The following is a 15,401-nucleotide window of genomic DNA, read 5'->3' on the forward strand; positions in this document are numbered from 1 at the left end:
GGGATGTATTTCTATTAACCAAATCATCAAAAATTACCTAGTTTACCCATTTGTTCAGTTGTCTAAATGTTCTTAGTAAGAACATTCAGCAGATAGTGCAGTCTAAGTTTAAAACTTGTTAGCAATTATGTTCATAAGACATTTTCCTATGGCCATTATGCTATTCTGACAAATAGAAAGTTCTTCCTTATATTGAAGTAAATCCTGTTTGGTGCATATTGTTTTACTTTTGCACAATGGACCATACTAAATAATTCCAATACTCTTTTCACACCACAGAACTTCAAAAAAAATTTGTAAGAGGTTAAAATGGCATAATTTGAGTAAAAAGGGCTGGATCAACTTAGTCATACTCTTCATTCTAAATCCAAATTTAAGTAAATGTTCATAATTTTGGTCTGATACATAATGCAATTGAGGCCAACAACTAAAATTTGCTATATGTTGCAGGCTGTTAGACCATAATTATGTTGTTTTGTCAATATATAACACATTTTCTGTGTTTTTACAAGTGTTTTTATATATGTGTATATATATGTATATGATGTTAAAGCAGAGGGATTATTATTATATAAAATGAGTTTGTGCTTTGGGCTATATTTATGGCCTGGAGATGGTGTAAAGAGCTGAAAGGCAACTGTGACCCAGAATTGTGTTAAATCGTCATGGTAAATATATCCCTAATATCAGAAATGACTTTACCTGAAATGAATACTTTGAGAGAGGGCAGTTTCTCTGACCCCACACACCTGAGTGAGTAGAAGTTTTAAGAGAGAAGAGAGTCAGTTAAAAAGTAAGGAAAGAAAGACGTAAGGCAAAGACATAGATAAGACAGGCAGAGGTGGGAGAACATAAGATTAGGAAAGGTTGGGAAAAATGTGAAGAAAGATGAGGAATTAAATGGCTTATATTTTATTTATGTATTTATTTATGTCCAGAAAGCGGTACATCTTCCAAGTAATAAAAAAATAAATCAATACTATAAATTTTTAGGTCATTCCTCCAGCTTTTGAATCATAAGTTTAATACAGCTTGTCTCTTCTAACAAATAATTCAACGTATCATCCTTATAGCTATTGAACATGAAAGCAGAATACTCAGTATCTAAAATACAGTTTTCACTGAGGCTCTAAAAACCTAGCACTATTTAATGGCATTTTTCTTTGACAGTGCTCTGTCCTGCCAATGAATTACGGCTAGATTCTACTGGAGTCATATTGAGCCCTGGATATCCTGACAGTTACCCAAATCTTCAAATGTGTGCATGGAGCATTTCAGTGGAAAAGGGTTATAATATCACCATATTTGTAGAATTCTTCCAGACAGAAAAGGAATTTGATGTTCTTCAGGTGTATGATGGTAACTAAGGGTTATATTTTTTGGATATTCATCAATTAAGTCCAAATGTTCTAATTATACATGTAAACTTTGAGTATAAACAGCTGCTTATGTGAGTTTATCTTACAAATATTTTTAGAAGCATCAACATTAAATTTCCTCCTATACTATGTGAAAATTATAGTTAGCTCCATTATTATTTTACAAATTATACATTGTTTAGCTATAGAATTAAAATGCTTAAAACAAACATTTTATGCTTTCAGTTATTGTTAATGAGGTAGATTGATGGTGAAGCAATTTAACCATATTTAATACTATTCTAAAGATACAAAATACTAAAGATGAATGAGAATATAATTAGTTTTATCTAAATTGTTTTATTATTTTCCCAAAGGACCAAATATTCAAAGTCCAGTGCTTATTTCGCTCAGTGGGGATTATTCATCTGCTTTTAATATAACAAGCAACGGTCATGAAGTATTTCTTCAGTGGTCAGCAGATCATGGCAATAACAAAAAAGGATTTCGGATAAGATATATAGGTATGTAAAACTTTTAACTTCAGGACAGATCTCACTAGCATCTTCAGTATGATTATGATTAAGGAGCAGAGACACTACTCAGTCATGAATTCAAATCACAGCTCCTCCATTGATGGTTATTGGACAATTTACGTAACCTCTCTATTTCCTATTGTAATGATAATAATTCTACATCCCTCATATGATTTTGTAAAATATTAAAAGCATTTAGGATACTTATAACTTATATAAGTCTGTTATAAATTAAACTGCAATTTTTAATACTTAAAAAAAAGGTTTGTTTTCCTTGAACTGACAAAAAATATTAATAGTGTTGCTCAGCTGTGTGTTATCTGAACTATTTAATAACTCCTTTAAATTACAGGTTTAAACAGAGGATAAACATACAGTGGTCAAAATATTTGTTTTAATTTTTATCCATCTATTTGTGATACTTGTTAAAATATCTTAAATATTGAAAGAGAGGGTAACAAACACATCATTTACAAGCCTTCAGTTTTTAAAAAACAGAAATGTTTTGTCACTACTGCTTTTCCTTGCACAATATTTAGAAAGATGTAGGCTGGAAATTCTTTTTAATACCAAGGTGACATAGATTTTTCTATGTCTTCCTGTTTATAAGGTCTACTCATACTGAACCAGTAAGGAATTTCTTGTTGAGTAAATGTACATAAATAGTCCTCCATTATGTGAAGGTTATGTTCCTTTTGTTAAATGCCCTTCTAAATCATGTCAGAGACCATTCTAAATCATGTCAGAGGCCATGGATATGTGCTCAATAGCAGAATCCCTCGGAATCAGTCAACTGTCTCTTTCTATACCGTGTTCACACAGTGCCTCCCAAATCATGTGTCATTGGTAATCAGTACAACTGAAAATTGCTTTTATAAATGTTTTATAAACAACTCTGACACTATGATTCTGGGCATAGACAGATAAATTCTGAATTTCAGTTCTAAAAAGTATACTCTTGAATTTTACTCATTTATACAAATTTACAACTACATATAAAATGTATGAACAGAATAATTCTGTTCAATTCCCTGGATTTTAAAACTCTGAGATGATAGTTTGATTTTAATTTATTAATAATTTGTATTTTACATATTAGAATAACTTGTCACTGACAGCATATTATTACTATGTACATAATTGTATCCTACAATAAGTTTCTATTACGTTGAAAATAATTTATTGTGCAATCAAAGTAGAATTGTTTTAAAAAATTGAAATGTGACCAGGCACGGTGGCTCATGCCTGTAATCCCAGCACTTTGGGAAACTGAGGCAGGTGGATTATCTGAGGTCAGGAGTTCGAGACCAGCCTGGCCAACATAGTGAAACCTCCTCTCTACTAAAAATACAAAAAATTAGCTAGGCGTGGTAGTGGGCACCTGTAATCTCACTTACTAGGGAGGTTGAGGCAGGAGAATCACTTGAATCCAGGAGGTGGGGGTTGCAGCGAACTGAGATCGCGCCATTGGACTCCAGCTTGGCAACAAGAGCAAAACTTCTCAAAAAAAAAAAAAAAAAGAAACAAAGAAAAAGAAAAGAAATATAGGGTATAACCAGTCATCTTGAAGAATTTTCATTATTGAGCTTATGTTTCTGTAATATGAACAATGTAAATGTCTTTTTATTAAAGTTTTGCCCAAATAGGGCATTTAAAAGTCAGCACATTAAATTCATGATTCATAATATAAAAGAAAACTACCCAAATTAAACAATTATAAGCATTAGATTGACCGTGTTGTAGACCAATCCTTGTTCTTATTATTTCTGACAAACTTGTATATAAATATAATGCAAATACCACTTTTAGCCCCCAAGAACAGCTTGACATATTGAATATGTATTTTTGCCTTTAGAAATGACAGGTTATGACATATATATCCTAAGTCCAATTTGTTTCTTACTATTTACCCCCAAAGCCCCATTTTTCTCAGATGAATTCACTAAAGTTTCAAAAGGTAAATGGAACCTGCCATGCTGAATATTCTCAAAAGTACATATATATGAAAAAGCTATTTGACATTATCTGTTGGCATTTCAAACATCAGGAGATGAAAAACTTTTTTATTTTATTGGCAATTTCTATCATAATATGTAAACGTTCTTGACAGATTGGAAACCCTTTAATAGACTGGGAAAGAGGATTATGGAATGTGGGGGATTATTTTAGACATCAACCAAAATGAAATATATGACCTAACATGATAGAGGTGTCTGGATATAACTTCGAAGTGACATGTAAACGACATGCTCTAAAATATTGCTACCAAGGCTGTGGCATTTAGGTCCCCCAAATGACAGGAAATGCAGTTTCCAAAATTCATTTAGATATTTGTTGGGCTTTTGAACCTCCAGGGTGTTTTGAAAATACATTTCAATTCAGAAGACATTTTAGGTGACAATATAAATTGGAAGAAAACTCAGAGTTAATTATGTCTCCCAAAAGTTATGTCAGTAGATTATTTTCAAAAGAGGATAGAGCACAATATGAAGTTCATATGAATTAAAATTTATATAGATGACCACTGACCTACTTTTAAGCACTAGTCACTGTATAGGTATTTATCACTTTGGGTAATAACTTCTGGGTCATTAATTAAACAGCATTTTTTTTCTTTTGAAAAGCTTTCTACTGTAGTACACCAGAATCCCCACCTCATGGATATATTATCAGTCAGACAGGTGGGCAGCTTAACAGTGTGGTCCGTTGGGCCTGTGATCGAGGATTCCGACTTGTTGGAAAAAGCAGTGCTGTGTGCAGAAAGTCTTCCTATGGGTATCATGCATGGGATGCGCCGGTTCCTGCCTGTCAAGGTGAAGTATATTATGCCAAAATGAACAAAAACATTAATATGAGATTAGCACCATTTAACTTTTTTATTTGGATCACTAACATTTCTGAGAATAGAAATATTCGGAAGTCTATTGTGAACCCTTTCCTAAAAACAAGGCATAACATCGCAGAATGATACATTCCAAGGGAAAGATACATACTGTTCTACAACTCTTCATTATTGTTATTCAACTTATATGCCTTGACTTTTTCCCTGTGTATGCATACTGTATTCATACATCCACCATTCCAGTTACTTTGTTGTCGTACAATTATTGAAACAGAGAGGGAGACTGAGTTAGTGTGAAGTCTACAGAGAGGTAATAGAGAATAAGAATGGGCAAGTACACTGAAGACTGAGTTTCACTCTTAGCATGCAAAATTTGCTCTCACAGCAACAAATTTAAAAGAAAAATGTAACCCACCACCTGGTTATTTTTTTCTTCAGTGGTACAGATAGCACAACAGAGATATCAGAGATACGTTTTTTATTTTTCTTTGTATTTTGTCAAAAATCGAGGCACTGAGCATTATATCATGCCACAAAAAGAATAACAAGCTTGTTAATAAAAAAATGGCATGTTTTAGAGTTTTTGATTAAGACTTGTTTTTATGGGAGGCTGAGGCCAGAGAATGACTTCAACCCAGGAGGCGGAGGTTGCAGTGAACTGAGATTGCAACACTGCAATTGCACTCCAGCTTGGGCAACAAGAACGAAACTTGGTCTCAAAAAAAAAAAAAAGGCTTGTTTTAAATAGTAGTTGAGTTTCTTACCTAAGGGTAGCCATAGTCATAAAGACAAGTTCAACATCAGCTACATAGAAAAGTTAATGTCATTGGACTTTGAAAATTTTAAAATACTTAATTCATTACATTATTTTATCAAGATGAAAATTAATATTGTATTTTATTTAACTCTACTCATCATGTAAATATACAGATAGCAACTTTGAACTCTCACATGAAAAAATGCAGGATATTCTAGGTTAATAAATAAGAAGTCTTATTAGCTATTTTTTGGTGGGCATTTATAAAAAACAAAAAAGTAAGATAGGTAATTAAAATTTAAAATCAACCATTAGCAAGTTAAAATTGACTAAGGAATAGGTATTACCAGACACTTGAAATGGCTTCTTTTACCTATTAGAGTGCAATTTGTAATTCATAAAAAGATAGCTTTCTGAGGCATATGTAAACAAATTCAAAATGAAAGAATTATTGTTTCTTGTGTTGATGCAAGGAAACATTAATCACTTATTAGGATTCTGGGACGCACCATTACCTTAATGGGTTGTCAACACTGAAGGCATTTACTTCATGCGGAATAGATACATTTTAATAACGTATTAAAACAACTGCTTTCCTTCGACTAATGAATAGCAGGAGTATTTATAGTTTCTTAGTATTAACTAATTTCCCAGAATTAGTTTGGGAAAGAATTTTGATCTCAAATTTCATAATAGAATTAAAAAATATAAAATAAGCTTATTTCATATATATTTTAAATAACCATTAAAATGCTCCAAATTTTATTTTTTTAATTTTAAACTTTTGTATTTTAGTTACATAAAGGTTACTTTTATTTATATTTATATACACACATAAACATACACACCTCTATGTGGCACATATATAATTCTTAAGAAAGATTTTGTGAGAATAATTGACTATCATGTAAAATAAAAATACCCCATGCTTTCTGAAATTTGAAATTGCTTTGTAGAATTAGTGCTATAATTTCATTGAAATTTACATATGGAGTCATTTTTTCGATGTCCTTAATTTAAAATTATTTTACAATTTGAATAGGAAAGTTGAAATATAGTATAAAAATGAGATATTTGGTAAAATAAAATGATAAAATATATGTAAATCATGCAGCCATTTCTAAAAATTTATCTTTTCTAATTGTTAAAACAGAAAAAGATTATGAAAAAATACTCATAGGATATGGCCTCTATTTGGACATAACTAATTGAAATGAAATGTTTACATGTCATTTGGAAGAGCTATTTGCATAATGCACCTTTTATTTCAAATTTATTTTGCATTTTTCAGTCTTTTTTCTTTTTCTTGCCTCTTAGGTCTTCTTATACATCCTTACTTTTGAGCTATAAAGTTACACAATGTGAGCATAAAGGTAGAAAATTAGTCAGCTGTATCTATTTGGGTTTGGTCAGGTGTTTTATTTATTTTTGTTCTCATCAAACAACTATTTATTGACCCCCCCCCCACAAAGATTAAACCATCCCCATGCATACAATTAAGTATTATGTAGTGTGATGTGGAAACGCACTTTGTATTCTCTGTCTCACTTTTAATTTGTGATTTCCTGAGAGTTGTATAGACAAGTCTCTTTTACAACCACTCAATTATGATGACTTTTCTTCTGAACTGGATTTATTTTCTTTCTTTTCTTCTTTTAAAAAAAATCAGTTGAGAAGTTAAATTATAAGCTATCCACAGGCACACGAATTGTCCCATTATTTTGGTACGTTGTCTCTTTTTAGTTCTAAAATGAAACCATGTTTTACTAAACATATATGTGGAATCTATACTATTTAACTATACCTCTTTTTACTTTGACCTAGATTCAATCTATACTACACCAACAATGAATAGTTAATTTTTAAAAATCAGTAAATACATGATCTTTGGCAGGGAGATTGTGTATAAGAACTTTAAATTCCCAGAAGTTCTAAGTGAAAATGTAAACACTGCTTTAACAGACATCAGGGAACCATTTACTTTTCAACACTATTTTAGAGGTTCCGTAATTAGAAAGCAGGGATAATAACATAATTACATGAGATTGCATATACAATTTAAGTCAGCATTACAGCTTTTCTGTTCATAATTTACAGGTTACTAAATTACAAAACATCAGCTATTCAGCAGTAGGGATTCTGCCATTCAGTTTTGACAATTTTGTATAGATTTCACTGAGATTTTTCATTTTATATTTAATTCACATGGGTTAATGAAAATTAAGCAGCAAAATGGTAGATTTTATAAGAGAAGTGGAAACAATTTTTGGTTGAAATGGAAGATGGGTGAACAGTACACAGCATTTATAATATTTAAACTAAACTCATATCTTTCTGTACTTTATTTCTTCTGTTATGTGAGAAAATACAAATCTGTAATTCTTTGTATGAAACCTGTAAGCTAGATATCTTACATAATACAGAAGCCTTCTTATTTTATAACAATAATGCAATACATAGGTCAGATATTACATAACTCCAGTTGGTTCTAGGAGGACACTCATATTCAAATACATTAGTCTTTCTGTGGAGATACGTATAAATATGTACTCTGAGTGTGATACATAAAGATACAGATAGGCCAGGTGCAGTGGTTCATGCCTGTAATCCCAGAACTTTGGAAGGTAGAGGGCGCTGGACTGCTTGAGCCTAGGAGTTTGAGACCAGCCTGGCCAACATGTGTCTACAAAAAAGTACAAATATTAGCTGGACCTGGTGGTGTATGCCTGTGATCGTAGATACTCAGGAGGTTGAAGGTAGGAGGACTGCTTGAGCCCAGGAGGCGGAGGCTGCAGTGAGCCAAGATCCCGCCACCGACTCCAGCCTGGGAAAAAGAGTAGGACCATGTCTCAAACAAACAATTGGCCAGGTATGGTGGCACGCACCTGTAGTCCCAGCTACTAGGGTGCTGAGGTATGAGTATTGCACTCCAGCCAGGTGACAGATTGAGATCCCTGTCTCCAAAAAAAAAAAAAAAAAAAAAAAAAAAAAAAAAAAAAAAAAAAAAAAAAGAAAAAGAAAGAAAAAAAATCTGACTTTAATTGAGGTATTGCTACCAAATATATACTTTGAAAGATATGTATATATTATTTGAAAGATTATGTGGTTTTTCTTTTTGTAAATGCCAATTGTGTACTTATAGGGCAAAAATGGTAAAAAAAAATCAATTTTAGGGGATTTTTCTGTAGTCTTTTAAAGTTATAAGGTATAAAATATCTTATATACAACAAACTAAACGAATATAAAATTTTACATTATTATTACATCATAGTAAAACTAATTTTCACCTAAATCAAATGTATTGTAGATAAAAATCAAGACATCTAAGACACATCAGTGAAATTCAGGAAGATCCTAACTAGGTTTTTAAGACAGTAAGTCCTGGCCTTGTATTTATTAAACATATCCAATATACACGATACTTTGTGGATGGTGCCCCAGCTCATACATTTTGGCTGTTCCTAAGACAGAAATAGACAGCTTTCAGGTAAAATAAATCTATTTGTTTTATTCCTGGCCAAAATGATGATGCGTATTGGTTGCCACTCTCTTTAAAATATTTAATATTTATCTGTCAAATTGAATTAATCAAACTTCCTATATGATGGTCCAGTCATGGGCTTGCATTAGAGATACTCTTTACCTAACTTGCGTTCTCATATAATCCATACGAATGCTGATAACCATACACATGATAACCAGAAACTAAGTAAGAAACCAAGAAATAAAGCATTAACAATGTATGGATTCATCAATTTGTAAGCATTACTAAATAAGAGTTTGGAATAACTTATTCAAAATTTATGGTTCAGAGTATTTCTTTGAGATATTCTGAGATTGTTTCAGAGGAATAAAAAAAAAATCCCCATTAGTTTTGCATGTTTTACAGTTCAGCAGACTTACCTAATAAATTAAACATTTTTCTATTTATATGATTTTGCATGTGTGTATTTATTCTAGCAATTTCCTGTGGGATTCCTAAAGCTCCAACAAATGGAGGAATACTAACAACAGACTACTTGGTAGGAACGCGAGTTACTTATTTTTGTAATGATGGATATCGATTGTCATCCAAGGAACTTACCACAGCTGTATGCCAATCAGATGGAACATGGAGCAATCATAACAAGACCCCTCGCTGTGTTGGTATGTGTGTCAAGGGAATTTCATCACTTGTTCTTCGTTTGGTATTTTATATGATCTGAAATTTTATGTATTGTAGAATTGTAAAAACCAATCCCTAAACTGAAATGTGATGTCTAAGACAGAAATAAAAGTTAAGTAAGCTATCTTGTACCATGAGGTACTAGAAGACAGTACAAGGACTTTTCAATCATTTTTGGAAACCTCAGAATACTTATGTCAAAAAAGGCACTTTTATTTTATACAATAAAGTTTTATTTTGTAAAAAGTCATCCTTTAGTCAACGTGTGTTTTCAGTACATGATCCCTTGAGAAAAATTTTTAAAGATTGTGTTAATAAAATGATACTTTGACATATTCCACTCTGATTTTTATAAGGTTAAATAATGTTGCAGAAATTATCCATAACTTTAAACTTTTGTTGATATTCTTCCGGTTACTTACACTTAGAAGAGTTCCTATTGCTGTCGCTATTACTTCACTAGGTAAATAAGTTTACATAATGATAAGACATTAATTCTGGTAAAGATTTGGTAGCAAAAAAATAGAAAATGTTGATTTAGATAAATTATTGAATTTTCTCTATATTTCAATTATTTTTTTTCCCATTTAGTACTAACATTTCCACTTAGCTGTGATTTCATTTAAATTGAAGATTGTTCAATTGTTTGCACTCTCAGAATAGGTATCTAATAAGGCTTCTACTTACCTTGAAAAAGTTTTGAATTAACTAAAGTTGATATCATGACTCTTGCATAAAAAGGCCATTCTCATCAAAAAAATTTCCTCAAAATATAGTCTTTTCTAAAGTTATAAAGAAATAAGGGAGTAGAGGTAAGCCAACAATTGGGATTCTAAGTAGGTAGAGTAATAAGTACAAGACTGAATTGTGAAACCATTGAATGTGTTCAAGAACTTCCAGCAATACCATATAGCTAGGGGAATGGAAAATATCAACATGCAAAAGAAATAAAGAACAAATGCTAGAGGACCTTGTATAATGCAATAGTAAGCGAATTAAGGCAGTGGAGATGTAAAGAATGGCATAGATGTTAAGATATAGTGATTTGTTAGCACTTATACCCTTTGGTTTTTGTATAGTTGTTACATGTCCAAGCATCAATTCCTTTACCTTGGAACATGGAAGATGGCGAATTGTGAATGGCTCCCATTATGAATACAAAACGAAGGTAGTTTTCAGCTGTGACCCTGGTTATCATGGACTAGGTCCTGCTTCCATCGAATGTCTTCCTAATGGTACTTGGAGTTGGAGAAATGAAAGACCATATTGCCAAAGTAAGTATACACTTTGCTAAACTTATTTCATAAGCTATGTTTGGTTATCAAATTGTTTGAATCAGTTCCTTTTACAAACACACTAGATCAATAATTAGATGACATTACTAATATGGCCATTTATTCTCATTACATTTTTAAATTTTCTAGCTATGTTTCTATGTATTAGTAAATGCTTTTCTAGCAAATAGAAAAGCATAGGCTTTCGATTAAGAAATCTAGTGTTTGAATTGTAGATCTATTACCTACTTTAACAATGAAGTGCTGTTTACTTACTACTTGACAGACACTGCTTTTAGTCCTTTACATGTTTTATACTCATTTGGTTTAAAAAAAAAAAAACAAAAAACACGCCTTTGCCCCAGATGTAATCATTCTATTAAAGTCACGGAGCTTATAAATGATAGAGAAATGATATTTGACCAAGTAGTCTGACTAAAACCCTTGACTTTTTATCATGTTATATCATGTTTATTTTCTCTGATTCCAAATTCTAAAACTAGAAAATCTTAAAACTAGAAAATTATGACACCTGTTGTGTAGAGTTACTGCAAACATTTAATGGTATGACACAATTGAAATACCAGCTATAACCACATCCTCAGTAAATACTATTGAATCAAATTGAGCAGTTAAGGCATTTTATTTCCATACATTTTAATAATATAAATGGCCAATATCTAATATACATAAGCTAACAGAACATAGGATATTCAGGTGAAATACCTTGAACTCCCTTTCTTACTTTTATTTATTGTCTATTTTGATTCAAGAAATATGCTAGGTGAAAATTCAGCCTTTTAATTAGTGTCTAACACAACTCTATGGTGTATGTTGTTTAGAGACCCATGATTTATAAACAAACTAATAGAGAGGTCAAAAGTCTACATAGGGTTATTATGATTAAGAAGTTTAACATAGCAGACAACTATGTTATGTGTAATAAGTACACAAGTATCTGATATTATTTTATTTATGAATATTCACTGATTTGAAATTTAGTTTTTGAATCTCTATAGAATTGAATATCTATAGTATAGAATTTTTTGGTTGCCCTGTGTTCCAAGATAATCATATTAATGAATTAAAGTATTGAAATATATTTCAAAATTATATTTAATATTGTAAAAGTATGCCATCATCTGTATTTCTATTTTTTGTTCTTTTTTTCAAGAAAGAGTCTTGCTGTGTTTCCCAGGCTGAAGTACAGTGGCGCGATTTTGGCTCACTGCAAACTCTGCCTTCCGGGTTCAAGCAATTCTGTCAGCCTCTGCAGTAGCTGTGATTACAGATGCCCACCACCACGCCTGGCTATTTTTTTTCTGTATTTTCAGTAGAGACGGGATTTCACCATGTTGGCCAGGCTGGTCTGGAACTCCTGACCTTAAGTGATCTGCCCTCCTCAGCCTTCCAAAGTGCTGAGATTATAGGCATGATCCACTGCACACAGGCTGTATTTCTAAATTTTTGTATTAGTCTTCCAAGTTTTCTCTGACTGCAGACTCCTTGTTTTTCCAAATTATTGTTTAAAAAGAATAATTTGTTTTTAAAGGGCACGTGGATAGGAATATTTCAGAGCTAGGTAATTATTATCTACAACAGAAACACTAATTTAATCAGCTTTCAACAAATGTTTGTCTCGTTCTATTGTGTTAGATTCTTTATTATGTAGAATGGTTTAAATGATAAGTAAGATTGGATTACTGCCTACAGGTAAGAATGAGGGAATGGCAAGGGATTTAGGAATTGCAATTGGTTGAGAAAAATAAAAGAATAGTATTTTTTCTCCAGTCTTCCATTTAATCATCTTTGAAATGAAAATAATATAAATATTAGAATTAATAATAATATTAGTATATCATAATATTAATATCCACCTCAAATGATTTTTTGGGGGGATAAGCTCAAAACCTTTAGTACATTTTAAATTTGATATGCAACTCTTGAAAGTTTGCAAGTTTTCTAATTCTCTACCTGACAGCTATCTAAAACTTAATACTGAAAGCCTAGACAGTTTTTTTGAGCATTACACAAATGTAAACACTAATAATAGCACCAAATATATAATATGTGCCCAATGAACATGATCTGTTTTGTTTTTATGCTAGAATGACATAAAAATTTGTGGTCTTCAAATGTGAAGAAGTCATAAGAGATGCTATATGACCTGGCAAGCCTGTTAAATTTATTTTCTTCAATTTTTTATAACTTACAAAAAAAAGATGAATTATATCTAATGGATGTCATGAAAATCAAATACTTTACATGTAAAACTCAAACTACAGAGTTCTTGACAAAGATTATATTGTAATTACTATTTTAATGTTGGTTTAGATATGAAGAAACTTTGGCTCAGGTAAGTCAAAGGGCTTGCCCAAAGTTACTTGATAAGTCAGAGAAAGATTTTAGATTAATGTATTATCATCTCTTTAAACTTGTGATGTTTTTCGTCCGCTATAGCCAGGTTGACTAAAAGAAAAATGCAAAAAACAAAAGCAAAAACAAAAACAAACAAGCAAAAAAAAAAAAAAACTTTTTATCTCTGTTACTTAGAAGGTTCTGTGGAAACTTAAAGAGGATAAATTTTACATTTTGTCTGTCATCTCTTTTCTCCATACTTTCACACTGATTCAAACATGTTTTACAAATGCCAGTTTCCTTTGTAAATACATCAAATCATAGGAAACTCAAAATGTTCAAAGCATAGTTTTGTTATAAGTGCAGCTTGACTATATCTTTAAGGGTTTTTATTTATTTATCATTTTAAAGTTATTTCCTGTGGAGAACTACCTACACCTCCAAATGGAAATAAGATTGGAACTCAAACTTCATATGGCTCAACAGCTATCTTTACCTGCGACTTGGGATTCATGCTTGTGGGCTCTGCTGTAAGGGAATGCCTTTCCTCAGGTCTTTGGAGTGGATCTGAAACCAAATGCCTAGGTACAGATTTTTAATTTGTTTTTACCAAACTTCCCCCTGCCCCTCACCCTTGAAAGGAGGCATCTCTTTTTCCCTAATATGAGATACTAATTTATATTCATTCAGTAAGGATGTTAAAAACCAGAAAATACTTATCTTTAAAAATGGCTCATGATAGAAAAGCTACTAAACAGAATAATCAGATAGCATTCCTAGTGAAATCTAAGGAGAGACACATTTTCTTCCAGTCATGGTGAAAATATAATGGTGAAAACTAATTGCTGAAAATTGTATGCCTGCTTATTCAGCTGGGTTAATCGCTGTAGCTGTTAACTCATTCTAAACCATAGTCAATTCTCCTTTCACCTATTTGCTTAAGGTAATGACTGAAGAAGATAAACAATGTAATGTCTACATTTAAGCACCTTTCTCCCTTTTTATTTCATAAGATTTCAACATGCGTAAAACTAATTTCTATTAAAATTTTAAAAATATATTTTTTGAACCTGATTTTAGACAATTAGGATGTTTTCCCCTTAGAATTCCCTGAATTTATTATAAAAAATCTTCAGTTAAAGAAACTGAACTAGTTCATTCTTCTTACCTTGCCTCTTTTGAATGCTTTGTCTCCTTTTTCAAAGATTTCAACAATTTATCTAATATTAAGAATAGTATGCTTTATGCTATTTATGCTTTATTTTCTCTAAAATTATTTCAAGATCTGAAAGCAAATATTAAATTAGGTAATAATGAAAATTTTTCTAATAATTATTCACTTATCTGTTGGAAGCAAGGCAAGATCTTTTTGTTTACTAATTTAAAAATTGCTGATTATCATGAATAGAGTACTGCAAAATTTGTCAGTGTTTTTGTCTTTAAAATGTTACTGTTTAAGAATATGACACATGGCAGAAAAGTCTATACTTACATATTGTGTGGCTAATAAGCTTGAAAATATTCATAGAAATATAATCATTATTTGAAATTTCAAATGGTATAGTTACAAGTTTTTGTTAAAGTGTCTTTTTTCCCCTTCTCAGGCACATTTGTTAGTAGTTGTACTTGGAAGCCCAGAAACAATTTCTTTATAAGAACACACATACTTGAATATACACAGGGAAATCCTGAGGCCCTGGGGTCGTTAATGCACCAGGCCCTGGCTATGAGATGGAGTTCCTCTCAGACTAGGGTCTTTCCTCTTCCTCTTTAAGTCTCACCTAGACAGAGCAGAGCAGTGAGGCTAGGAGTCATGGTGTCTCCCACTGGTCAAGATTGGGCAGATGGATGAGGCCACTTATTTTCTGCAATGACTATTGAAAAAAACAGAAAATAGTTAATGAGTTAAATGATTATGTATTAATATGTGATTATATAATCAAATACAAACTCAAAAAACTAAAAAATCTTAATAGTTTTTAAACTGATTTTGGTTGTACTAATTTTAATTACAGATTACTTAGTTTACTTATGCATTTTAAAGTAAACTTAGTTTACGTATAAATTTTTAAATTTATATATAGTTATACATAAATAAATATATATTTATA

General features: G+C 31.5%; 1 protein-coding gene across 3 annotated transcripts in view; it reads left to right on the forward strand.

Annotated features, from left to right (window-relative positions):
* Positions 1-15,401, forward strand: part of CSMD3 (CUB and Sushi multiple domains 3) — a 1,277,440-nt gene that overhangs the window by 1,190,264 nt on the left and 71,775 nt on the right. For 2 of the 3 annotated variants that reach the window (XM_011982326.1, XM_011982328.1), the window contains exons 48-53: positions 1,171-1,359; positions 1,736-1,882; positions 4,519-4,707; positions 9,454-9,639; positions 10,738-10,932; positions 13,702-13,875. In XM_011982326.1, the coding sequence (XP_011837716.1) occupies positions 1,171-1,359; positions 1,736-1,882; positions 4,519-4,707; positions 9,454-9,639; positions 10,738-10,932; positions 13,702-13,875 (1,080 nt within the window). The remainder of the gene's footprint in view (positions 1-1,170; positions 1,360-1,735; positions 1,883-4,518; positions 4,708-9,453; positions 9,640-10,737; positions 10,933-13,701; positions 13,876-15,401) is intronic. The other variant, XM_011982327.1, reaches the window with a different exon arrangement.

The sequence above is a fragment of the Mandrillus leucophaeus genome, unplaced genomic scaffold (genome assembly GCF_000951045.1).
Source record: "Mandrillus leucophaeus isolate KB7577 unplaced genomic scaffold, Mleu.le_1.0 Scaffold239, whole genome shotgun sequence".
In the NCBI taxonomy this organism is placed as follows: Eukaryota; Metazoa; Chordata; class Mammalia; order Primates; family Cercopithecidae; genus Mandrillus; species Mandrillus leucophaeus.